Genomic DNA, 27,546 nt, shown 5'->3' on the forward strand with positions numbered 1-27,546 from the left:
AAACAACACGTAGGTCTAAAGATTCAAAAGGTAGCAAAAGCAGATTATTCCAAAAGCTTACCCGTTCCATGCTTTTAAAATACAGTCTATAATTGGTAACAGTAAGGGTTCCTCTGATTGCTCCAGTGAAGGGGCAGATGTAAGTAACATCCTTAGCTTAGGAAAAAAAAATAAAAGAAAATAAGAAGTTGTTAATTTCACAGTTAATTTATGGGAGAAAAATTATGCCAGCAACAGTATTTGTGGGCTCTACCTTGCAGATCATGAAATTAAAACAAGCTTAATCTGTGGTTCTAGCCTAGAGCTAACTTGCAAGTTTCAGTTCTGTGGAGAAAGTAAGAGCTTGGGTAGAGACAGTACCATCACCCAGCATCCTATATTTGAACAAAACTGCTACCCCTGTCAACAGGCCAGTGTTTGGTGCAAACTGTTTGCTCTTACTGCCAGTAGCTGAGAAAATCATGCATGAAAAGAGACCACTTGTGCCCGGATGCACACATTTGAAGCTGACAACAATTCTGCATAAAAGCTAAAATCTGTGTCCAAGATGGTTTGTGCCACCAGGGGCAGGAGAAAGCAGTTCTCTTACATGTGGTTTTTAGGATGCTTGGTCCTTCTGTATGCCTTTGCACGTGGAGTCAGCCCTGGGATGAAGGCCCTCATGCTAAAAGCCAGCAGAGCTACAGTGATTTGCAGGAGCCATGACTCTGTGTAACAGCCAGCTGCCGGTGATCTTAGGTCTGAAGTCAGCGATCAGGTTACTCTGCACAATTCAATTATTTTTCAGCCTGAGTGACGGTGACTCAAAACAGTCCCCTTCTTAAAAGGCCTCAAACATTTCTCACTTGCTCCAGCAAAAGGCAAGAGGTGCTGCTGGCTTTCCACAGCAAACACCTCTAACTGCCCTTCTGTTTTATATCAATTAAAAATGCCAAGATTTAAGTTCTTGCCTCCCCACCTCTGCTGCCTATCATGTCTTCTGCCACTGAAGCAGTTGTCTGGCTGTGTCGTGGCAATGGTTTACACTATCACCAAGTAATGACACCCCTCAAAAACATAGAGGAGACCCACTGAGCTACCAGACCCGTGAAAAAACTCTCTGGATCATCTTAATAACCTCAAGCCTCCAAGCCCTAGGGAACCCATTTTGCAAGGGCTGTGTCAGGAGGACAGTTCGCCTCCCACCCAGGAGACAGCACCATGAACATGAGGTGTGAGGCTACTGCGGTCTCAGAATGGGAACCTAAATTTCTTCCACCTTGATCCCATGAGATTTAGCCTGGAGGGGGAGAGAGAAGAAGTGTGCCTTATTCCAGGGCACTGGCAACTCATATAACTAAATCATCCTCAAGTCAGCTCTGCTTCTGTATTGTCTTCATCGACTCTCGAGATCTGGATGTGGAGAAAGATCCTTAAAATATCAGGAGTGACTAATTTGGAGCAAAATAGGCAGCACACAATATCTGGTTAAAAAAAAAATATATATACGTATCTGTAAAAAAACATGCTAGTAATTCCATTATTTGTTTATATAAATTTACATGCATTTGTTTGAAGGATAATTAAACACAAAATGCTTATAGCCATTTCTAATTAAACCAAGTGTTTCATTAGTGTCTGATTATTAATCACTTCTTTTCAAAGGCTGGTTTGACAGAGGTTTGAAAGCAGACTCAGGAAGCATAATAAGGGTGAGGGCAGCCTGCCTAGTTTTTCCACTGGAGTTCCCATTATTCAAAATGTAATTTTGAAATGCTTAAAAAAACCCCAGCAAAATCCACTAATAAGAAAAGCGTGCATTTACATCTGAAAAGGAACAGGATTTCTGGGTAAAGAGGAAAGGTGCTAGAAAAATGTTTTCCAGGTAAGGAACCCCAGGCACGATCTCAAACATTGGCCTTGCCAGCTTGTAAGCCACACCACCTTTCACATTTGCATTTTATTAGCCTGGTTTCCTAAGGAAACAATTTTACCTAATTACACTGCGCATGTACAAACGTACCTACACACATGGCTTGTCTGACCTTAACCCTGCCATAGCTGTATGATTTCAGCAGTCTCTACTTGATAAACAGGGATCTCCAAGGCATTAAAGTGCTTCACTGTTTGTGAGAATGAATGCCAGGTATAATAGAGAGGTTGTAGTGGTGCTATCACCACGGGAAAGCCTAATGAGCTCAGCCTTTGGTACGTATAAGAGAATACATATGGGAGAAAGAAACGGGAAACCAGATTTACTAATTCCCCTGCTTGTGGAATTCCTGTCTTTTACAGGCCAATCTTACTCTAGATTATTGGGTTGGCTGAAAATATTTTTTCTTCCCTTCCTTGTAAAATACAAGGAGAATTACATTTGCCTTTCTTAACACTTTTAACAGGAAACAATTATTGCTGATGAATAACAAAGATTTCCTTTTTGCTGCCTTTAGCTTCTTGCTGGAACAGGCAGCTGCTGTCTGGGCTACTCCAAAAGTAACCCAGTCTTAGAGATTTAAGTGCTCATCACACCATTTGCCAACAGATAAAACACTGGTAACTCTGACCTCTTAAACCATTCCCTAGGAACCCTTCAAAATACTGCCTCACTGTCAGAGCTAATAGCATCTGTGGAGTGAGTTAGATATCAGTCTGCAGTGTATGGCTGGAATATGAGTTCAAAGTCCTCAGGGCTCTGAGGAAAGAAGTTGAGAAAAAATTATTTATGGAGGTGGGTTGTTTGGAGGTTTTCTTGCTTGTTTTTATATTGCTGTTGATGAGTGCATTTTTCTTTTGTGAAGTATTTTTAGTTTTCATTTTTTGATTTTTTATGTTTAGGATTGAAGTTGCACTCTTCCTTACCATTTTAAGAGGAAGGAAACATGTTAAAAAAGTAAATGGAAATTTTTTTGCAGAAAATTAATCAAGAGGCTTACTCAAGCCTTCAGAATGGAGAGAATCAGCAAATCTGATGCATGTATGAACGCCTGGATGAAAAAATAAAAACCTCATCACAGTAAATTCCCTGCAAAAGCACTGTATCCTTTCCTAAAGCCCATGCCAGAGATTTGACACATAATTGTGCTGTGTCAGCCTAGGAAGTCACCCTGTGGCAAGGACAAACTGCAAGAGTTGATCCATGTCCTTTCACGGGGCAGCAACTGCAGAGCTGTACAACTCACATCCCATCACTCATGGTAAGAGAGTTGAATTGCTTTGTACTTGCTATGTGTTAAAAGAAGACACATGTGGTGTGCAATAGCTCAGTTAATGAAAATTAATGAAACAACCTGATCATGCTTCCCAAAACGTCTGCAATGTGCTCTTGTTGGTCAGTGACTGCCAAGATATTTTGCTGTATGGATATTCTACTGTTTGTCAGCAAACAATAAGGAATTTTCTCTTCACATACCCATGTCTTTAATGGTTTCCCCAGGCAGCAAAGGTGGCTCTTCCATTTCAGCCAATTTATTAGCCTCCCTCAGGACCTAGGCAAAAGATACAAGTACAAACACAAATTCATTATGTTTTCATAAACCAAGAAGTTTACACTTACAGGTCAACCATATCAAGGACAACAAATACTCAAAGATCTTAAAATACTGCCTAGGGTCCCTTCAGAGGTCAACCCCAGGCTCTGTACTTTGGCAGCACACTTCCCAGGTGTCCTTTCATGCATCAGCCTTCTCTTGCCCAGGCCACCTTCACAAGTCAAATTCCCCTCACAGTTATGGACAGAGCCAAAGGAATCAGTTCCTTTCCCAGTTGAAGTGCTCAGCAATTACCATAATGACATCAACTATTCAGCAGAGCAATTTCTAGTTTACACTGAGGAAAACTGAAAAGGACACCTTGGTCACTCCACTGTGCCCAGTGAGAGTCCCACAACTGCAAAAGTCCTGACTTGGCTCAGTTACAAAGGTACTATTTTGACAGGCAAATAGAGGAGGTATAGTTGTGGGGTTTTTTTTGTTTGGGTTTTTTTTTTTTTTTTTCTGACTAACGACCCCTTCTCCACGTTCATATGATACCACAGAGCATGACTTCTCGGACCTATGACTGCATTTACACAAAGGTTTTCACAAGAACAGCTGTTATCATGGGCAGATGGACATTTTAGGAAAGCATGACTGTAATGAGGAAAGCATAACCTAAGGTCTAACTCTATAAGAAGTAGGAGAGAAATGCAAATATAAATGATCAAGATTAAGGCTAAGTCTGTGTGGCCAAATGTATATGGATTTAATCATGTTGTCCATGCCTCAAACTGGACAAATGACCACAACATCAGCAGTACAGTTTGCTCAACTTCTTAACACAGAGAGCAGGTAAGTTAGTCCAGACTCTGCTTCATGCTATAGCAACCACAAAACTTTGAGTTCAAGGTTGTCCTGTGTCCCACCTGGTAAAGACAGGCAGAGGGAGCTCATTGCTGCTTACAGCTGAATGTGCAGGCTTGCCCAAAATGGTTTTTTTATCATAATACAAGGAAAGAGAAAAAGAATTGCTTCAATTTAGTATCAGGAAATCCCTGCAAAGAAAATTCAAAGACATCGCCTAAAGTAGCATTCTAGAACCTGACACGTCTGTGGTCAACTTTCATGTAGGATCAAGCCAGAGGGAGAGCCTCAGGGAAGAAAAATTCCCTAAACTATGCAAAAAAAATTGGAAACAAACCTAAAGAAAGCCCTTGCCACAATAAGAGCACATTCCAGCATTTTCACACAACAGATTGATGCATAGATGAAAAGATTAACAAGATCAAAGCCTTCTTGAGAACAAGATGTACATTTTTAAAAATGCATGCAAAAGACTCTTAGAAAAAAAAATAATAATAAAAGCAAGTACAGTCCTGGCTTCCTAACAGAAATCTCCAAACTGCACCCACTTAGATCAGGTCTTATCAGGGAAGCTGCCAGAGCAGCTGGGCTGGGGTCCACAGGATGAGTAAGGAGAGGTCAGCATTGACAGAACTCACACTGGCAGCAACTTGCTGGGAAGCTTCTCTTCCCCCACATCAGCAACATCAGTAAAAATAAGGCTTTGCTGGTATAATGAGCAGAAATCGATGCTGAGGACTTCTTGTCAGCACAGCTGTGTTGGCCAAAGATCACACACCCCATCAAAGCCCTGGCTGAGGGCCTCTCTGACAAAAGCCTGTGATGTAGACCCACTCTCAACTCCTGTGTGTCCAATTTTGCGCTTGAGTAACAGCCCTGAAATTAGCAGAATAACATCTGGATTATGATAAATGAGATGGAAGCTTCTGGCTAATTACCCCTTAAGTGGTGGTCATCTTTTTGGCCTTTTATCTTGGAGGGACATTAATGAAAATACACTCTGCATTCAGAACATGATCACTGCTTCTTTGAGAAGGTCTGTACCCCACGCAGGCAGCTGCTGCTGCCAGGATCACTCGGGTCAACAGCTGGACTCACTGCCCTCCTGCAGATGTCAGCGGGAGCACGTCCAGCAGTAAACACTGGGGGGACTGGGTTGTATCTCAGGCCAAAACAAATATGAGGTAAGACACATAGAAAGCACTCGGTATGACAAACATCTGCTGAGGTGGCAGAGGTGGGTAGTTCTCAGGTGGGTTTTAAATCCTGTTCTGCAAGTGGGGGAGAGAAGGAGGGAACATACTAGCAGTATGAAAGACAAGGACCTCCATGTCAACATCATTCTCTAAAGACAAGGTTGAAAGTGTTTGCAATTTAAGAAGTGTCTCTTCTAAGTCTAATAAAATCCATCTGCTCACTCACACTTCTCTGAAATGTCCCCAGGATCAGAGGAAAGGGTTAGCAGTCCAAACCTGTGCTCACTTCAACAAAGGGCAGCAGACAGCTGGCTTCCTGGAAGCACAGCACATCAAGGTCAGCCTCCTTGCCTCCTCTATTATTATTTTCGGGTTTTTTTGCTACAGTCTTGAGGAGTGAACTCATTTTCACCACCCCTCAAGTGACTTCAGGACAGTACCTATTTCAGGTAACAAAGCACTGACTCCGTGGTGATGTCAAAGGCGCAAGCACATAACCCCTGGACAACCATCATCCTTTCCATGAGGCTGAGACAAACATGGTCAGAAAGCCCAGGACAAACACTTCTCTGTTGTGCCAGTCTATGCACTGTATGCTCAGCAGTAGATTTTGAATGAGCCTATAGTTGGACCATTGGCACTTGAAACCCAACCATGCAGAAATCAAGAAATGAATAGTAGGCATTTTCCTGAAACCCACCTCCATCAATGACTCTTTAAAAGTGATTCAGAGAAATACAATCTGTGTGGGGCTGAAAATGCAGGCAGCAGGCAGGAAAAGATATCCGCAGCACCAGCCAAAGACAGGGGCCACCAGCAGGCAAGAAAAGTGGGTGGATAAGAGAAGAATTTTGGAAACAGATCAAGGGGAAAGAATGGTATGGGACAATGCACATGAAGCTCTGAGATTACGTCAGTGTCATAAATGGACCCTTTGCGCCTTATATGACTAAGAAGATGACATGAAAAGCCCTTCCATCTTACTGCCAATCCTCCTCTCCCCCTCAAAATCCAAAAATGGTTCATTAAACTGTGAGAAAAATCTTTTTTTGTACATTAGCCTATTTTCAAGACTCTAAAAATAGCACTCTTGGGCCCAAATTTAGCCCTCTGCAAACCTTATAAATTAAGAGCATCAGTAAGGCGAGGAAGCGGGGAAGGGAGCCAGGGACATGACTGCAGCAGCCTGGCTGCAGAACGGGGACAGTAGCTGCTGACACATAAATGCTACTGAGGCAGGTACCACACATGCCTGCAGCTGAAATGTGCCACCTCCGTGAGCTTCAGCCTTTGAAATTGTTCAGTGGGAGTAAAAACAAAGAATTCTTAGAGATCTGCAATGAAGAATAAACCCAGAGCTGGGCAAATCATTATTACTTAGGAATAGGACCACAATGACCACAATAACTTAGGTATAGGACCACACAGGGCTCTTTCTGTCATAATCATTACTAAGATGGTTTCTGTAAGAAACCAATACACTGACCAAAAACCAGTGGAATATTCTCCCTTGCCTCAAAGTCGAACAAGGTCTTCATTATCTTTTCCTCATGAAGATGTTATGCTTGTAAGTGAATCTGTGGAGTAATGAAGTCCTCTTATACACCAGAACAGCTTTTATTTCTGTCTTCTTTTACCGAGTAACATCATGTACCCATCCCACCTGTCAGCAGCTCTCTCTCTAGATGAAACAGCTCTGTAAGAGTCTGAGAATGGGAGTACCTTAGAACCTAAACACACATCCTGGCTCAGCTCAGAGGGTGTGAGAACTTCATGCTACCACCTACCTTTGTCCTCTGCTCAAGCAGCAACTTGGCAGAACAAACCCACGCTGCTACATTCAACAACCACTTCTCTACTCCAGGATCCCACCTTGTGTAAGCTCTAGCAGTCACCCCCAGCTGAAGGTGCAGAGCTCTCTCATGCCCTTCCAACTACTGCCCCCCAAGACAGGGAAACTGCTGTTTTGTTGAGGCAACCTCCAGATCTGAGCGACAAAATCGTCTTCTTTGCTTGCGTGTTATGGGGTCAGGGAAAGAGATTTAGGACCTGCTAGAAAGGTAAGACTGCTGCAATTCAGAGTACTGTAGTTCTGGCAAGTCTCTCCAACCACATGTTCACATTGCCTCCTAACACAGCAGCCAGCATACTGCTACAAAAATTCCTCTCCTGGATGATGTTCCTGCACAACTCGTGCACACAGCTCATCCTGAGCAGCTGCAGTCATCCAGGGTGGTACAGAGCTGAATTGCAAGCACACTCTATGCACAGGGTCTTAGAGGTCTGTGCACCACTGAACACTGTTCTAGAAAGACCTGAGAGGGGACATGACACTCTAAATTCAGGGTTTGCTGTGAACAAAGCAGCTGATGTGCTTTCCCCGCTGTACTGCCTGGTGAGGCGATTGCTTACCAGTGCTGCTGCACAGCCTGGCTGACAGCCCCCACCCTGCACTGGCTGAGGCCAGCCAGGACTGCCTCCTCCTACCCTCCCTGCCATTGCTGTCATTGCTTCAGTGTCTAGCTCAGTCAAGATGCCCAGGGTCCACTTTATGACTTTTATAATGGAAGTTTTTCCATAACCTGGATAATTTTGCTAGGACTAGCTTAGAGTGTGACTGCAGGAGTGAAGGCAAGCAAAACCTGGGCAGGAGAGAGGGAGCAGCTTGAACCAATCAGGGAAAGAGTCATTTTATCCCTGGACACTGCACAAACCTCCTGATAACAAAGATGCATGAGGAGAGCAGCTGAGGTCTCTCCTAGGCATTTACCAGTTATTCTTTTGAAACCTTCTCCTGAATGTTTGAGTCCTGAAACCCACAAAGGTCAGATCGTTCAGCTTCATGCAGCTTAAGGGGAGAGAGGTTTGTGGTACCGAATTGTTGTGTAACAGTTTTCCCAAGCCCGCAGAGATTCTTCTATCCTGAATCACAATAAAAATGAGCAAAAGGAATCTTTTTTGGCTTAGACAGTATTAAAATGTACCCTTTTTTGTAATTTTTTTTTCCTTTCCTCCGAGTTAATCTCTCCTTGGTAACCTCCTACACACTCCAAGTCACTTTGCACATTTTGAACAGAGTTGTTGAGCATAAAGACACAGCACTGGTTCGACACGTTCAATCCAACAGCATGAACACCTTGCTTCTGTATTACTCCTTTCCCCAAAACCATGTCTGCTCCATCTACTGAGAAGACAAGCTCTCCAAGCTGGGAACTGCTTTTGTTCCAGCCACACAGTCCTGTTTCATTTCCAAAGCTTGTAAGACAGGTTGTCTTAGCTGAGGTAAAAAAGACAGGTTTTGTGTCAGGGCTGGCTCTTGTCTGCTGTGACAAAGAACCACATAAGGGAAATCAGCCTTTCTGCAAAGACTCAACCATAGGATTACTTTTACATATTTGATTAATTTATTAATTTTGGTTGTAAATTAACAGCAAAACATATGCACGTATATAACTAATGCTTCTCTGCTTTAAACACCTTTTGTGGGGGTCTCAAACCATATTCACCTATTCCTTCCCCTGATTGCTCTACCACTCCATCCCTTTTCTCTTTCATGGCTGTTTCCATCAGTCAATCAACGAATTACAGTGCCACTATGGCAGATGCATCCAAATTTATCATTATTCCAATGATGGTGCAAAAAGGTCTGAAACAAAACAGATAGAGAAGCTCTTTCCATTCATGCCAGGAAAAAAATCTCCACAGCATTTAAATTCTGTCCAGCTGACATTGACAGAAGCTGTAAAACCAACACATATCTGTGCAGAAACAAGATGAGTATGCTTCTTAAGAACAGTTTTTCACAGGTGGATAGGTTTCTTCTCTAAATGAAACATTTCTTACAACAGAAAAAAAGGCACATTTTTCCTAGCATTTTAGTGCTAAGGTGCTTTTGTCTTCTCAGTGCTCAACCATCAGGACTGTGGAACAGAAGTCATGCTTACTTGACTGCAAACACTGCACTACTTTGAGGAGAATTTCAGCTGCCATTTATGGCTATTTCAAGTGTACTTGGAGAAGATTTGTGTGCTAAGAATCCTACTGGAAATGCAATAAAAATAAATCAAGCAAGTAAATGGACTTTGTTGATTATTTTTGAATCATTAAGAATACCACAGCAGAAAGACTATGGGAAAGAACAGAAATATCTCTGCTTGACTGAGGCACGGGACTTTTCTGAGGATTATGACCAGATGGATTGAAAAACTATGTTAGACACATTCAGAGCTGCAAGATATTAATTGCAGAGAAATGCTTTATGTCTTATTCCTTTGGGATATTAAAAGTTCAAAGGGGGAAAGACAAAACATCATGGACACACGGATCACTTCAGAAGAGTACACAAAGAATCAAATATACAGCCCAAAGACCATATCAAACCCATTCAGCTCCTAAGAGAGCACTTGGCCAAAGGCAGCAGCCTCCTAGCTTGGTAAAAACAAAAAAAAAAAAAAAAAAAAAAACAAAAAACCACAAGAAGAACTTAAGTTATCAAAAAATGTTCTGACAACAGATCACGTATTACACTACTCTAAAGACAGTAATAACATACAAAGTACACTGCAACTGCCTTTTAGCTACTCCTTCCTGACACAACTAAAAAAAAACAAATCACGAACTGTGATCTCTGCCTACCATATATGTTTTGAGAAAGCATAAAAATGCTTGAGAAATCACTTGCTTACTTACCACAGTCCTGAAAATCTTTAAAAAGAAGCTGAAGATTATTGTATTTAAAAAAAAGAAATACAGTCCCTAAAGTAATATAAAGAGACTCTTCTGCAGGAGGAAGCAGCCACCATGTAGTGTTTCCCTGGGGTTTTCTGCTTTGTTTTTTCCACGATGTTCTTCTCCACTCAGACCCGAATGTCCAGTGACAAAGAACAGCCTCTCTGGCTTCCCTGGGCTGGTGAATCTCCTGGGCCCTCGCTGCACAGCTACAAGGCAAAGCTTAGAAGCTCAAAGGAGCACATTGTTGAGGGCCACTCGTTCAACCACGGCTGGCTTGTCTCTTCAAGTTTGTATGGCTTGGTGCCTCAAGACAATTCTCTCATTAGGCTCTGACAGAAAGTCGTCATTGACTCAACTCAGCAACACTCCCTGGCACAGAAGGTTCAGATATTATCTATTCAGACAAGTCCAACATTTTTTTAATACAGAACCTTCTTCACTGCCAAGGGTTCCACATACATCTCAAACCACAACCCCTCTGTTCTCCACAGGCTGCTCAAAAACTTTGGACATCCCATTAGCTTGGCTCTATCCTTTATTTTTACTGAATTTTGTTTAGCAAACAACTTAAATGCAAAAAGAAGATTAAAAGTTTCAAGAAAACCATTAATGTAGTTCAGTGAATTTCATATCAACAGTCTTAAGTGATAGAAAAACACTCTGACCAAAAACAGAGTTATAAATTCTACCAACTAAAATAAGTCACAGAATACTACCTCTGTTACTAAGAATTTCACATTTGAGTTTGAGACAGATAATTATATATTTATAAGAAGCAAACAATCATACAGAAGGGAACAAAAATGTTTCATTCTGTGCAAAAACATCTACAGACAATCAAATCTTGGCAGGCACTGCATGCAATCACAAATCCATGTACTCCTTTTAAATACCATGCTTGTTCATTCCTGCCTGATCTGTCCTTCAGTTTACAAAACTATAACTAACAGGGGGCAGGGGGGGAAGCCACCTCTTACCTGGTTTTACTCAACAGAAAGAAAATTCTTGCACTGTGTAGCTAGTAAAAATATGGCAGTCGATTAGGAAGAGATGAAAATATTTTTGAGAACATATGAAGGCCATTTGCTCATTCTCCTTAGCTTTCCATTCCTAATAGATGGCAATCATAAATGCTTCCAGAGATTTCTTTCACTGTGCGTTACTCCATATTCAAGCATTTAGGTACGTCTATATATGAAAAATAGCAATGTTTGCTGTCTTTGCTCTTTTCTAACTAGATGAGCACTTAGGGAGTATTATTTCCATGTAAAGGAGACAGAAAACTGACTGCATCTGGCTTTTTCCCCTATCTAATTTGCATGAAATCAATATTTTTCAAACCAGAGGTTGGCTATTCTGTGGGTTTGTTTTCTTGAAAGGGGGAATTGCAAAAAAGGACTTACTGGGGAGGCGCAAGGAGGGCACCAAGATTTTCCATCTCTTGGGATATTTTAAAAGGAAAATTCCTATAATTCTTATGAAATATGCAGCACTTACTATAAACTGGAGTCCTTGAAAAATGTGGCAATGACAGGGGCTAAATTCCAGTCACTGACAGGGCTGTCCTGGTATGACCATGTTTATGGACAAGAGCATCATTCATTCTCCAGAACCAGTCCTTTGTGCCTTTGTTCATCAACAGCTTAATGCTGGAAAGAAAGGAAGCCCATTTTCCCCAGGCAAACACACGCAATTTCTATGGTCAAAATCAGAATTTAGGGATAGTTAAACTATGTTTCCCTGTAAGACTTCCTTACTTCTCCTTCACTGCTCTTTAAGTCCCTCTGTTTGACACCTTTGATAGCATAAAGCACTGCCTGTTCTTGGATTTGGCCCCTGGACTTCATCCCCGTGTACAAAGGGACCTATGGAAATACTACTGGCAAGTCAGGTAAAGGCCACTTCTGCCTGCATAGCTTCTACTCCTGTACAGAGACACGAAAACGTGAAGTGCACCTCCATGTGAGAAGGGAGCCATACAATGATGCAGAGAACTACACCGTCAAGTCTTCACACAGTGACAGTAAGAAGATGAATAGTTTATTCAATTTCACTGCTGCATCACCAGCTCACATGTAGCCAAGTGTTTTGTGACCACAGGTCAATTACCTTCACCATCTGGTGGCTTGCGCAATACAGTCTGTAACTTAATAGCAGTCACAGCCCAGGGCACCGGGAAGGAAGGCTCCCAACACAGAAGACATCTTTGCATTTGCTATGAACAAGGCTGCTTACAGGCACTCCCATGCAAAGAGTCAAGGGCTAGTCTGAAACAGGAATATTTATCTCCATATATTATCACGGAGCTGACTGGCAGGGCTGAAGGTCTTCAAATACCATGGAGGAGCTTAGGCAGAGATTTTGTCATGATTTAGTGCTTCCAAGCCAGCATCACTCACTGACTGAAAAGTCCCTTAAAATCAAAACTGAAAAACATTGCTTAAATGAGTGCTTAGAGTTTAAAACGTTATGTCACTCTCTAAACCCAGCTCTTGTTGAACATGTGTTACACATAACCAAAGCCTGACATACTTCCTGCATTGGCAGGGAGATAGTAATGGAAAAGCTCACTGAGGCTAGTTTTAGTGATTTACAGCAAAGGATGGGGGGTGGGGGGGGGGGGAAATCACATCTTTCTTCAATATGTTTTTCTACTAACAATATATGTGTTCTACATAAAACTAGTCTAAGCTACTTTGCATTAAAGCTAGAGTAAAGCAAAGGTGGCAAAGTCATTGACTGGCATTTCAATTAATCCTGCCCAATATCATCTGAGGGACAGGATTTACCTCAGTTTTAGAAGGCTATATCTGGAGATACTGCACTCAAAAGAGAATATAGGCTATATCTGGAGATACACAGTCAGAAGAGAAACACATTAGGTCCTCAAAAGAGATAAAACTGCACCTTTACTTGAGCCCAGTTAAAGGGATCCACAGAAATCACTTGCTGCCCCCCAAAGTATGTACCCACCATCTGTGCCAAGGACTTCTCTAGCTCAACTCCATGACATTCTCACCTAAGATGGGCAGATCCTTAAAGCTGATATAGATCAGATCATAAATGATCTATGTCCTTCTACTGAGCATAAAGGAATTGTGGTTGGCTAGCTTCAATACAGACTTGCCCAAACAGATTTAATCCAGGAAACCTAAGGAGACAGCAACAGTATCCATTTACTGTCTTGGAAGGAAATACTCCTTCATATACCTTTTGTCATGCACCAGTTATGTATCTTACAAAATAAACCACATGGGCTTGTCTACAGTCTCTAACCATACACATAATAAATAACAAATTAAAGTTACAAGCCACTCTGTTTCTTCCCATCTCTAACCTTCAAGTCCTGGGAATGCTACAATAATATTCTCGCACCTCATGCATAAACCTATTTACTGTGAATCCACCAATTCCTCACATATTAAAGAAGAAAATCATTACGTAGGGAGCAAACAGTCATGAATGGTGATATGCTTGTACAGTATTTTGTCTGGACTTCAGAGGAGTATCGGGAATTGTGGATCTCATTGTTGCCCTCAAAGGGGAGAATGGCTTAGTGGTCGTAACAGCAATGCTAACAGCAAAGATTTAAACCACTTTTTCTGAAGGCTGCACAACTAAGCAGGTGACACAGATCTGCTGTAGTTTCCTTCTTTCTAGGTGCAAGAAGCAATATAAAGAAAACAACATTTGAATATCTATCCTTTCGTTTAAGCCTTTACTGCATATAATCCAAAAGCAAACATAATAGGCCTTAACAAATTATCAGGCAACGGTACTGTTCTCAAGAAAAGTGGCAGCAGGCTCTAGGGCCATATCCACGGCTTCTCAACTGCAAATGAACAGGATACAAGCCTTTTATAAGGGCTACTCCAAAGCTTTCAACATGGTAAACTTCAGGCATTATCCTATAAAGCAACAGCTACCTAAAAATGAAAATCCCTACTGAAAGAAGATAGAGCATCAGCAAGAAGACTTACGTACTATAAAATGCACAGACACACCTCCTCATATGCACAGGAGAAAATATTGCCTACAGGATTTAGGAGCAAGAAACTCACTGTATTTTATAAACCACCAATTTCTCAGATCTGTAACAGCTATTTATACACTCCAATCCCTTTGGCAAAGTTGGCTTTATGGTGTTTTTAACATCTCAACCCAAATTACAAGGTATCTATGGATTTCCAACTCCATTTTCACTTCCAACTACTTAAATTCTGTTCTTGCCTGACCTATAACTTATGTTAAAACATATGGCAGTGTGTTTGCTAAAAATCCCTCCAAGATATATATACACTAAATCAATTCTAAACAGCTTTAGATTTAAGATCATGAAGGGGGTGGAAGGAGAACCCAAGAGTGCTTTGTTGTTTTTCTGTTGGGGTTTTGGTTTGTTGGCTTTTTTCTTTTTTTTTTTTTTTTCTTCCCTATGAAACTAACTGAACCAGCCAAAAGTTATTTAGAGTTAGTATATGAAGTGAAAATTCTGTAAACTTTCTACTGGAAAGGCAATTTAATCTCAGTTCCAGATACCGACATGCTCAATATACATTAAAAGAAAAAAAAAAAAAACTTCATAAAGGTTGTTATTAAATACTTTGGAGAAAGATTTAGGAAAAATACTGCACATGCATTCAGCAGGAATCCCTAGTGGTTGTCTCATTTACCTCGTTAGACACATCTGCGTGCACACACAGAGTGATAATTGCACTCCAAAAGAAAACTGCAGGCACAGACTGCAAGAAATTAGGTGGGTCCTTCCTCTGGTTCCCTCCTCCCAATGGACGCCTACTATTCTTCTAAAAATTCCCCACAGAAAAAGACAGTGCTAATTGTAGCTATCAGAAAGTGTTTTTCCATCGTCACAGAAATTTAATCCCTAAATTAGAGCCAATGCACAAGCAGAGGTAGAGACCAAATAGAGGTAGGAGTGATGATGAATCCACGTAGCAATTCACTCTAGCAGGAAAAATTTAAACACACAACAAGAGAATAATCCCATAACTGGCATATCCACATGAAAATCTTGAAAAGCTTATTTTCAGCCTCTTAAAGATAACTGATGCAACACCTTCCTGTGAGAACATTGCATAGCCCAGGCACTTGCCACCCATACCACAGAGTTACCACAAAATGCATCAGTTCCCTCTTCAGGGCTTGTTCTCTTACATTCTTTCAGGAACAACGTGGGACCTCTTTTTGTCTTACAGTAGTGACATGCTTAGCTCAAACCTCAGTACCTGAGTACTCAAATCCAAGTGACACTTGGGAGTTCATGCTGCCTTGTGCCAATGAAAGCTGCACAAGTTGCTCAGGCGTGTAAAGAAAGAGCTGGTGTAGAGAACGTGCTCAAGCCACTGTATCAGTTAATGGTACTGCCTCATCTGCAATATCCAAGGCAAGGCCACATCTCAGAAGATTCAAAGAAACTAGCAAAAACAATCAGGACCTTAAAAAAATCTTTCACAGAACTGACTTTCAAAACTTGTGGAACAGTCACATGACAGAGATGTCAATTCGAAGAAAACCAGACAAAGAATGACAAGCCGTGGGAAAGAACGTCCATTGTCCTCGACTTAAGACCTGAAAGACCACCACTCACAACAACTGTTCCCTTTGGGAGCTGGCACCAGGCTGCAAGAGGAAGCCCAGGGAAGAAACAATAACACACCAGCACCAATAGTCATGATTAGAGGACAGATGCTGGGTCTGCAGTTGCACTGGCAATACCAACATGACAGGCTGTACACAGGTACAGAACAGGTCATCCGACCCCAAGAACTGCTCTCCAGCATAAGACACTCTCAGGAATGAGGAGTGAAATGATGAATGAACTAATTCCTCTAGGAGAATTAAGTCAATCTGCAGCAGTGGAAACTGTCCCTTTCTCCCTATATACTCATACAAGTAGGAGCATGGGAATGCGTTTTCCCCAGGTCTGCCTACCATTGACAAGCAGCCACTGGAGTGCAAAGGAATGACCCCACACACAGCTGCACTGCAGCCACTCACACCACCTCTGCAAGACTAAGCTTCAGGTAAAGCACGTGCCAAATTGTGTTCACACAGAGTTGATGCAGGTGAAGAGCAAGAAGCCTTTTGCCAGCAGAAGCAGGTGCTCCCACTTAGCCTGCAGTGACACTATTATAAGTAAGTAATTTTCTGCTTTACCATCTCTCCTGAAAATACTACTCTAAAACGAAAGAGGAGCAGCATTTGTTCCAACCAAGGCAGAACTTTAGATTGCTTAGAAATAAAAAAAGTGGGCAGGCTGTGAAGAAACCACTCCTGCATATTATAGAAACTGTGGCACAGCATGAAATTACGCACATAGGCATCTTCTGCTTGAAAAAAATCTCTCATGCAGCTAAGTGAGCGTTCCTCTGTGGACACTGGTTTTGATTGCTAGTGAGTACAGAGGCTCTGGGAAACCAGACAAGCTGAGGAGAGCTGGAATCCCTGCCCAGACAGTTTACACAGATAAGGTGACAAAAGGGAGGAAAGAGTCACAAGACACAATCAAGATTGCAAAGAAAACACGCTGAGCCATCTAAACCACCAGAAGAGAAAGACAACTTAAATTCTAAAAAGGAAATATTGGCTTGTCCTCTACTTCTAAAGGTAGTCCTCAAGTGCCACAAAAACTGTGAGAAGATGAGTTGCACATCAAAACTGAAGAAAGAATTCCACATATGCAAACTTCAGTAAAAAATTAAGAAAGTAAATTTAATTTTTTATAATATTATATATAACATAGTATTACACAGTTAGAACTGTAGCAGAATTTGCAATCTTATTCATATCAATAAGCCACTTAGCCTCAGCCTAAAAATTTCTGAATGTTAGAATTTCTGTATTTTCTGTATGTTAGAGTGACTGAATACCCTGACTTCACAAGGGGAAAACTTCAGACGCATTACAAATTTCTGTACCCAGGCATGTTCAGAAGATATTTGTATCCATAGGTAAAAGGCGCAAACTATCATATAATGCACATAAACTACTGATTAATTTCCAAATCTTAGCTTAAAATCGGCTAATAAGCTGCCTTTTAGAAGGAAACATTCATACACTTGTCACTTATGAACAGGTGGACTCTCTGTTACTAATTATGGATGGCTGAGACAGCACTCACGGGATGAAAAATCATCATGGTTGTCAAAGGAATTAGCTTTCTACTCAAGAGATTTTTATGCAATTTTACTGTGTTTACATTTTACAAAGATTCTCAACCACAGATGAGAAATGCTAAGTTGTTAACACAATGTACCAGTACCAACAGTTTTATATCCAGGGACTTTTTTCTTTTTAGAGCTAAGATATATCAACAAACCCCTTGGTTTCATAGGAGGAACATACAGATAGCTTTCAAAACTCCTGTGACAACGAACTAGAACTCTGAATTTATAATTAACTAATCTAATAGCAGACTTAAAAGAGCCCTGTTTGGACCTTTTTTATGTCAGAGCAATTCACTGTGACAGAAGATTATTTTTATCAGCTTGGAGATTGAAATCTTTCTCTGAAAGAAGATATTTCCAAGGACTCAGTTCTTAAAAACAAGACTGAACACCTCGTGTATACACCCATACACATAACATACATACATAAGGAAGAAAAAGTATATACAATGGACAGGTTGAGGATTTCACTTAAAACACTGAAAAGTAAATGGATGGCTTTGAAAATTCATCTCCAAGTGAGGATTACAGAGTCAGCTTTTTCAAGATTAAACAACTTTATAAAGAAGGACACCATATGGTAGAGATTACACTTCAACTTCACCTGTTTGACTTCAGGTTCTTTCGGTAATTTGGATAAATATATTCTGGCATTACTGAAAGCTGACATTATTTTACCATAGCAAACTCACAGAAGCAAAATGTTCTCTGAAGGAGGTCACATTTTTGTATTTTTTAATTTTTTTAAGACAAAACATACCCTTAAATCTGGAGAGAAGTTGTCTGCTGAGGTGGAGATGGAGTCAGACGACAAAGCAGAAGCAGATTTGGTGTGAGTGGAATGGTCCGACTGTGACGTGGAAGCACTATAAAGAGAAACACCAGAGCATATCAAAACTGTGCTCAAGAAAGTTCAAAAGCTGACAAATCCAGTCGCTTGCTTACAGTCATATCAGGCATTTTTCACTGTTCCTACCCTTTCCACTCTCAGTTACTCAGCCCTCAGCAGTGCTTTAAGAACCTGTTCTACTTGCCATTACCAGGGATTACCAAAGCATACACAACTCATTACTAAAACTCGGCTCAGACTGAGCCAACATTAACACAACCACCAGCTTGTGCAGAGGAACACACTCAGTGCCCCAAGCTGGGTGAGCAGCTGCCGTAGAGCTGCAGGTTGAGCTGTGCGTGGTGAGAGCCCGAGCCAAGAGGCCAGAACTGCCAACCCATAGCACACTGGAGGACCAGGGGACCTGTGGCTCATGCAGGTGACAGGACACTCAGAGATGGCAGGAACCAATGACCCCAGACATTCCTGCATTTAGACTGACAGGGTATAAAAGCCCAGGGTTTCCTTTGTCTGGGGTCCCTCCTCAGAGGCACCAGCTTGAGCTGCTATTTTATTATTTACTTATTGCACCAAGATTAAGTTGTTTGAAGGATCGAGTCACCTGAGACCCTGCTATGGGAAATGTGGGGTTGAGATGGTAACAAAACTTGGTCTGTCTGTGAGCATGGGGTGCATAGCTGCAAAGGGGCTTTGGTCCCAGCTCAGGTGGTGAGAGAGCGACTGTCAGACTGCCTCCTGGATGGTTGGATGGGGAAGTTTCCTCAGCACTGGATCAAATCCTAAATTACAGAAACTAAAGGCCTCCATTTCAGCCCTTCAGATGGGAGATATTAGTGTGCTGCAAGGGGATGAAAACAGACAGACTCCTGAACTCACGCCAGCACAGCCCCGACTGCAGCTGTACAGTGGTGGAAGAAATTCAGAATTAAAACTCTTTTCATCGCGCACAACTTTCCTTCTTCAAGGACACGTACAAAGCTGAGGAGAATAAAAAGACTCTCCCAGCACACGTCTCTGGTGATATAAAATGCGGTTCTCTGAATAACAAAGCAAAACAAAATTTTTCTTTTTCTATACAGTTTTCCTAATACAGCTGTAAACAATTAAAACAAGCTTATATTTTACAGCATTTTTATGCTGCAACCTCTCCTAGAACCCTAATTGCTTAAAATTAGCATTTGACACTAAGGCTTTTAAAACCCCAGATGACTGTAAAGAAAGATCCTATGCGGTACAATGTTACTCCCTGAAGTCACTGTACAGTGATAAATACTACCTGTGCTAATTAATTCCCACACTCTTACCAACCCCACAAAGGTTTTAGCTGGATGTAAAGATACTCCTAAGGATCAGCTATCAGACTTGGAAGCCTAGCCTTGGCCAAAGCAGAATACCAGCAGGAATATTACTGTTACTACTTATATTAATTAGACATGTGACAACCTAGAAATAGCTGTATCTGAGCTTCCAAAGGGCCTGGAGATTTGGTAATTGTCTGAAAATTGTTTTGCTGCTGATAAATAGCCACCAAAAGGCCAAAATGTTCCATTTTTATTTCTGTTCTTTGGAGTTTGGCAAAATATTGCACAGGGAGTGTTAGAAACAAAAAGGACCACAGAAAAATTGGGCTCTTGCTGGGAGTTAGTCCTGTCTGTTCAAGAATTAAGGAGCATTGGCATCTCTTTCATCCTATGAAGCAGAAACTTCAAAATGGAACCTTTAGGAACAGTAAAAAGTTATTTTAAAATAAATTACACTGGTGTGCCAATCAATTAGCACAATTCCACTGAATGCACTTGTTGTACAAGGTTCAACAGCCAATCACTCAGCTTTCCAATGTGCTCAACTCCTGTGGTTGCCAGGTAAACTCACATAATTCCAGATGGCCAGAGGGACTTGTGCATACAACTCATGCCACAGCCACCCTACAGTCTCTGTTCAAGCAGAAAATTATCTTACACTAAAACAGCAAGAACTAAATCTGTAAAACCTCCCATTCTTGTGAATGAAAAGGCCTCACATAAGCACTGTATCTGTGTATAGTTTCACATTACACCAAAACTGATATAAAGTGTCTGCTGCTGCTGATGGGCTGCTCACATTCCTCTCTCCTCTCGACCCAGACTGCACATTCCTGCCATCTCCATTGTGCTGGACAGGAATCATGGGATGCACGGCTCAATCTGCTGATCATGGGCTGTAAACTATTAATAAACATGAAGAGAGTCTTCTGTTGGGTAACAAGGCTGATTGGATTCATTACATGGCTATATAAATCATCAGATGCAGCACACAGAGAGGGAAAGAATCTGTATCTGGAGATGATGAGGAAGGCTGAGAACACTTTGCGCACAGCAGCCTGCAGGCATGCTAAATTAGGCTTAGCACTAAACCACATTTTTACTTTACTCTTCTTAAATGAGCTCAGACCCCTTATGTGTTCCCTTAAAACTTCTTTCAGCCTGGTTTCTGCACGGTCAGTCTTCACCCTCATCTTTGCACCCATTTAATTAGCTTGATTTTTAGAAGCATGTTAAAAAAAAAAAATTAAACACTTAATTTAATCATTCCACAGAGCAGCACCCGTTTAGCGTACAGCAACCTATAAGGAGATGATGGTACTCAGAGTGTACTTTAAGGTACTCAAAGGTACTGTAGATGCCATTATCATTGGGTGACAAGGCTGACTCCTCCTGTCCCTGGGTCCCTGCTGTGCCTTCCCCCACCCCGGCTCCAGCCGGGGGAGCCAGAGGCTCAGGGTAAGCCTCCAGAAGCCATGCCTTCTAGCTCCCTCCCCTTTCACGGCCCACACTTTTGTGTATTTAAATGCATTTTAAAGGTCAGCAGCTCTGCTGAGTTTACAAATGCTTTAGCACAGGTGTAAGTACCTAAGCCAGGGCACACCAGCAGCTAACCTGGCCCTGTACCCCATGCAGGACAGCTTACCCAATCAAGCAACCACAGCAAAATCACAGTAACCTACTGGTAGAAACATTTGCATCAAAAATTTAACACCCTTTAGAGACAGAAAAGGGAGCTGGAAAGACAGGACAGGTTTAGTGGAGTGTGCTAGTCTCTGCCCCAAAGCGAGGACAAGCTAGACCCAAACAGTTCCCAAGAGCTGTCTGTCTAACTTGCTCTGAACAGCTCCCAGGGAGGGAGAGTGCTAACAAAAGGATCAAAATTTCACCAGTTTTTCTGCTGACACTACTTGTCTGCCCAGATACAATCCCAGTGACTGCTTAATACACAAGCAACTATTATCTAATCATTGTTAACCAAAGATTTTTATGAAATTGTTAATTAATTTCACTTTCAAACTAAGGGACAAACTGCATTATGCAGGAGAAAAAGAAAAGGAAAAAGGGGGAGAACCATAATCCACAGCATGTCTGAGCTCTGAAAGTGTTTTGTGTTTATTGATCACGCTTGGCTTCAAGTGGCTGTTAAAGAAGGAAAGCATTTGCATTTTAGAAGTGGATTTTCAAAAGCTCCCCACACCAATGTCCCTGTGCTCCTGCAAAAACCACCAGTGAAGCCTCCCTCCAGAGACAGTAGTGGGAGTTTTTGAGAAGCGACGCCTGCAGACACAACGAACAATACCCCTGGATTATGCAGCTCAGCACAATATGCATAGGTTGCATATGTTTGGCTCGCCACCTCTGTTCTCCTCATCTGCCATTTCCAAGGAGCTGAGATGGAAGGAAGAAGCAGACAGCAGATAAGCCGCCGGTTTGTGGCTCCCTCCTCTTACCGTTGTCAGGCAGCTGCACAACTCCAGCTCCACTGCTTAGCAAACTAATTAATCTGATGTTCCTGCATGCACATGAGAAGTTTATTAGTTTCAGTGGTTTAGTCAATCTTTGCTGCACTTTGCTGCCAATACAACAGTAAAGATCCTCAAACCACAGAGTTTCATATGCCTTTGGGTGAGGGAGAACCAGAGAGCATCCTGGGACTGGCACACAAACTGAGAGTGAGGACACCAGAGCTCCCTCCATGCACCCACCAGCCCCTCTGCATCATCTCAGGCAAATCATTTACTCGTGCTTCTGTCATGGCTTCTGCACATTATCCCAGCTTTTGCCAATGTGAAGTTAAAGCTGTCTCGTGCAGTACTTTTGGCAGCCTGACGGGTATGTCTGGCATCAGTTTAATGTGCTGAAGACCCCACTGAGGACATTCTGTTCTCACAGGGAAAAACCCCCAACAGCTGCATTTCACCAGTAAGACAGAGCAGACCTGAGGGATGGTCAGGGCACGATAGCCACATCTAAGTGCTGTGCTGGAGGGCACCTCACAAACATCTGACAACAGAGGTAGGTTTGGACAGATCTCAGCCAGGGTTAAAAATCACTAGAGCTCTGCCAGTCCCTGCTAGCTGCAATACTACTTAAACATGCAAAATTATGGTATTGGCTCTGAACCTCATTAAGGTTCTGGAAAACAACATATATTCAGATTCACAAAATACTTTGAGTCTGCCTACAGAAAATAAGTGAGCTCCTGTGAGGAACCAGGGATGACCAAGGACCTCCCAGAGCTTTTCTCTTCCCCATGCTTCAGGCCTAGACAGCTCTTCCTTGTCCTTGTTGATGGATGTTCATGTTAAGTATTGCTTAACAGGTCAAAAACACCTTCAACGGGTCAAAAGCACCTTCAACAGGTCAAAAGCACCTTCAGGGACAGCACCTTACTCCTGTGACTGCCATCCCTATTTACTCCTCTCCTCATTCCTCCCCCATGCAGAAGCAGGCAACAGGTCTAGGATACAACTAACACTGATTTCATCTTGGTAATTATTTTTATTATTTAAACGTTTTTCTTTATAGCCAGATTTTATGATAAATAGTCCAAATGTGAGCTGTCGGCACAATGGTCTTATACAATGTCTGCATCCAGTAGTAACCCTTTGGCTGTATGGAATATATACATGCAAATAATAAGAGTATTACACTGGAAACTGAGCACAGTGATTCAACTCCTGATAAAGTGTTCATTGTTATTATTAGGACTATCCCACAATATGCCAGATGAAACATAATTCAGACTCAGACAGATGCCCTCCAGTGGTTCCTGTTCAGGCAATTGAAAGGTATTACTGCACCCATAGCAGAATTAAAGGTATGCCAACATGCTGAGCTTTAAGTGTCAACAAAGATGGAAAGAAGCTGCAAACAGAAATATCTGTGATGCACACGGGAAATATTTCGGGTGAAACCTGTGATAAAGTCTTAAGCCACTTCAAAAAGTATCACTAAATGGCATTTACCATTAATGATAGAAGGCAATCTCCCTACAACATAAAAAATGTGATGTATAAGAAAGCCCAGGAAGAGAAACAAAACTCACAATTGCCATTTGGTTTGGCAACGGTTACACTAGGAGTTTGAATATGAAGTTCCTTCTTTCCTAGCACAGAGAAGCAATAATTTTCCCTGGAAGTAGAAAGCAGAAGTACAAGCTTCTGAAGAGGGTGCTTTGACCTTGCGAGGATCCGAGCATGACAGTGAACCCAAGTCAGGAAGAAAATAAGCACAAAGATACAAAGAAGAATCAAACCATGAAGCCCTGAAGCTTTAACTTGATGCAGACAAATGCACCATTTCTGCAGGACTGAGCTCTTCTATCTGTATCCTTAGCCCTGTTGTTGGGAACTTAATACAACTCAATACAATACAATTCTTCATACTCCAAAGCCAGGACATTTGACTTTGCTGTCTTCACACTCCACAGGAAAGAAAAACTCCTACTAGATCTCTGTAAAAAGCTTTGTGTGAGCATCAGGCCTAAGGATCATATCACGCCATACAACTGCTTCCCTTAGATCATGTGACTCAAGAAAAAAAGTCACAACAACCAATTTCATGTATCACTTAAAACCAAACAACAACTTCTGGCAAAATCACAAAATGATTATGAGGTGTGATGTGGCGAAACCATTTCAGCCTGTAATTACTGAGAATGGTCATTTCTGAGCAAGCTCTTAGAAGTGTGCCTTATTCTGTTCAGCAAAACCATAAAGCATACATATAGTCATTCTACTATACTTCTGATCAGCAAGAACATAAATTATGCACACCTTCCCAAACACAAGTAAATCCTGCTCAGAAAGGGACTGGATATGATGAGGGTGGTGAGACACTGGCACAGGTTGCCCAGAGAAGTGGTGGATGTCGCATTCCTGCAAGTGTGCAAGGCCAGGCTGGATGGGGTTTTGAGCAGCTTGGTCTAGTGGAAGATGTCTCTGCCCATGGCAGGCGGGTTGTAACTAGATGATCTCTAAGATCCCTTTCAACTCAAACCATTGTATGGTTCTATGACACTTGTTCACACTGAAAAGTTAAAAAGAGCATTTTGTCTTGCTTCAAAGATACTGTCAAAAAAAAAAAAAAAAACAACAAAAACAAACAAAAAACCACAACAAAAACCTAAACCAAAATAAACCAAAAAAACCCCAGAGACCATAAGAAGAAAGAAGATAAGATTAAGTTCTGATCCCTAAAATCCCCCTCCTAAATCCAGGGAATATGCATATGAATTTAATACCCAGAACTCTACAAAAAAAATTAATGGAACAGAAGGGAAAAACATCTCTGGAAAATATGCCCACTTTGAATTTCAGTACATGCACAGGGCTTAAGGACACCTATATTTTGTACCTATTTTTTGTAGTTTTTAATGTCTTAAAAACTAACCTGGCTCACTCTTATAAATAACACAACCAAAATCAGCAGTCAGTGATGATAAAGCCACCTTTCCAGCACCTTCTTTATGAATATTCTTTCCCTGTCAGTACAATGCTGCTTCATTGCTCTCAATGATGTGCCAATTACTCAGACACTAATTGGCATGAGCTGCTCACACCATTTCTTCTATATCAAACAGAATGTTTTGTTTTAATAGTCACTGAACTGACACAGAAAACAGGTGACAAAATGCACCACTGAGCAATACAGTTTCAGATACAGAAGTCATAAATGAGAAAAACACTGTAGAGGGCAAATTTCCATTTCCTCTCTTCCTGTTTTTTTTAAAGTTTCTCATTATGTACATTTCTAAAAATTAATCAAGGTGAAAACTGCAAATTAATGATGACGAGTGGCAAATACAATTTAATTCGAAGTTTCAGATGCCAAGAGAGCTAGATCCAATTGATCTGAATTTACAGCAGGGCAAAGAATAGAAGCACTTGTAGCACTTGAGCAGTTTTCTTACAAGTATAATGCTGCAGAGGTATTGAGTGCTCCCTGCTCACTTCCTGAACTCAGACTGACAACTCTCCCTCCTCAATACTTCCAAAACTCCTGTTTCTTCAAGAGATGAAAAATATAATATTGAAAAACCTCCTGGGTCACATCAGAGCAGAGGGAGACAAACCAGTGCTTGTTCTCCATGAATATGACTCTGTCCTAGCTAGTACTGGCTGAACTGGCCTGGGACACCCAGCTGTTGCCCACATCAGACTCTCTCATTTGCAGCAGCTCTCTGTGGATCTGTGCTAAGCTAAGTGGTCCCCACAGTCCTTATCTGTGTATACACACGTATTCCTAAGGGTCCTCAGAAGTCCCTCATACACCCCTCTCCAGGCAAGCACTTGAAAGCTCAGTTGGCATCTTGCCAGAACCAGGGCCTTGCAGCAGGAGCTGGGTACTCTGTGCTGGCTTCCACTCTTCCATGAACAGGCTCTGCTACTGTCAATTAAGTTTTAGCATTTTAACATCATCCCTCCCAGAACAGGAATCCCACAGTGACTGGCACCACATCTGCCCATTATAAAAGGCAATGCCTTTCCCGAAGAGATTTCAACGACAGACAAAGCAGTGGTATCGCCAGCGAGTAGTGACTGGATCTTAATTCTTCACAGTGAAATAAAAAGTTTAAACAGACTAATTCTACCTAGACACAAATGCCACAGGAAACTACCTATAGCATAGGTAAGATGCAGCCTTTCCCCTCTGAGCACCCAGTACCATCTTTTTAAGCACATGCAGGACAGACAGCTATTAGTTTCAGGTGAGTTGACTGGAACTCACAATTTTTCTAACTGTTTAAAGATCTCAGTTCAACCTCTGCTTGACCTGTGACAACCTCAGAGGGGAAGAACTAAAAGCCATAAACAATTATGCTTTTGAAGGAAAGAAAAGCACAGACTGCCAGGCTGCCTCTGGAATTCAGAGAAAGCATACATTTATATTATATAATAATGTACTCTCACTATTTAAAAGGGCCATCAATGTCAAAGTTTACCATCATCTAAAAGAGAAGCCATTTCAGCAAACAAATCATGGTGCATGTATGTGACACACCTAAAATAGCCCGCCCATGCCACTTGCCTGAATGAAAAAGTCACTTCTGTTGCCAAGCAAAGCCGGGTCTCAGTCTGACTTCAATGTTCCAAAGGAGGAAAACTACATTTTTTAAAAGTTGATCCTTCCAAGTAGCATCCTGAGCTGAATATACAGTACATCTTTTCCCATGAGCCATAAAGAAAATGTCCTATATTTTGACTGTGAACAAGCTTTTCTAGGAATGCAAATTTTGCTCTCAATAGTTACACAATGGACTACAGTGTCACAAGCACCGTTCGTGCTCCATTAGTCATTCTTTTTTTTTTTTTAACTGAAATCACAAAAGGCCTACAGTGTGCATAGAGCACTTGCTAAACAATAGGCTGATTGTTTAAAATATTTGCAAGATTCCAAGAATAAAGACCAACGCCCAAAGACAAACCAATATGCATCATGTAATTAATAACAGCAAGGAGTCCACAGTATCATGCTCTCATGAATCAGCAACCCAGAGGGTAAAAACCAGGAAGGACAAGAGCTATGAGACTCCTGAATCAATATTCTCTGATCAGCACAAGAAAAATAACTACAAAATTATCTGTATTCATGAGAGGAACAAAAGGGAAGTTCAGTTTCTAACAAGCTCCCAGCTGGTATGGGATGGTCCTCAGCTACAAGAGAAAAGAATAAAAAAAAAAATTCAAGTAGTTGTTAGACTTCCGCAGGGTACTGACATTTTGACTCTGTTCTACCAATTTAATTTCAGCCCATATCCAGGGAGTGCAAAGTTAGTTCCTACCTTTTGAAAACAGGCTGATAATGCAGTATTTTGGTCTGATTCCAGCTCCTAATGGAAATGTTTGGATTGCAAAATCCAGCCCAGCACAAGCACTTTTGCTTGCAGCATTAGGAGTTGGGGCAGGGAGTGGCAGGCAAGGCAGGCGCCCCACGTTCCCCAGGTAACACACAATGGAGAGG

General features: G+C 41.6%; 1 protein-coding gene across 3 annotated transcripts in view; it reads right to left on the reverse strand.

Moving 5' to 3' along the window:
* MTMR2 (myotubularin related protein 2) overlaps window positions 1-27,546 on the reverse strand; it is a 61,510-nt gene that overhangs the window by 21,459 nt on the left and 12,505 nt on the right. Inside the window, exons 1-4 of one of the 3 annotated variants that reach the window (XM_072927278.1) lie at window positions 26,614-26,762; window positions 18,188-18,293; window positions 3,389-3,464; window positions 62-156 (exon numbers count right to left, since the gene is read on the reverse strand). In XM_072927278.1, the coding sequence (XP_072783379.1) occupies window positions 62-156; window positions 3,389-3,434 (141 nt within the window). In that variant the 5' untranslated portion in view covers window positions 3,435-3,464; window positions 18,188-18,293; window positions 26,614-26,762. Of the gene's footprint in view, window positions 1-61; window positions 157-3,388; window positions 3,465-18,187; window positions 18,294-26,613; window positions 26,763-27,546 lie in introns of those variants that run through there. The other 2 variants (XM_030269632.4, XM_072927285.1) reach the window with 2 other exon arrangements.

This window comes from Taeniopygia guttata, chromosome 1 (assembly GCF_048771995.1).
Source record: "Taeniopygia guttata chromosome 1, bTaeGut7.mat, whole genome shotgun sequence".
Lineage (NCBI taxonomy): Eukaryota > Metazoa > Chordata > Aves > Passeriformes > Estrildidae > Taeniopygia > Taeniopygia guttata.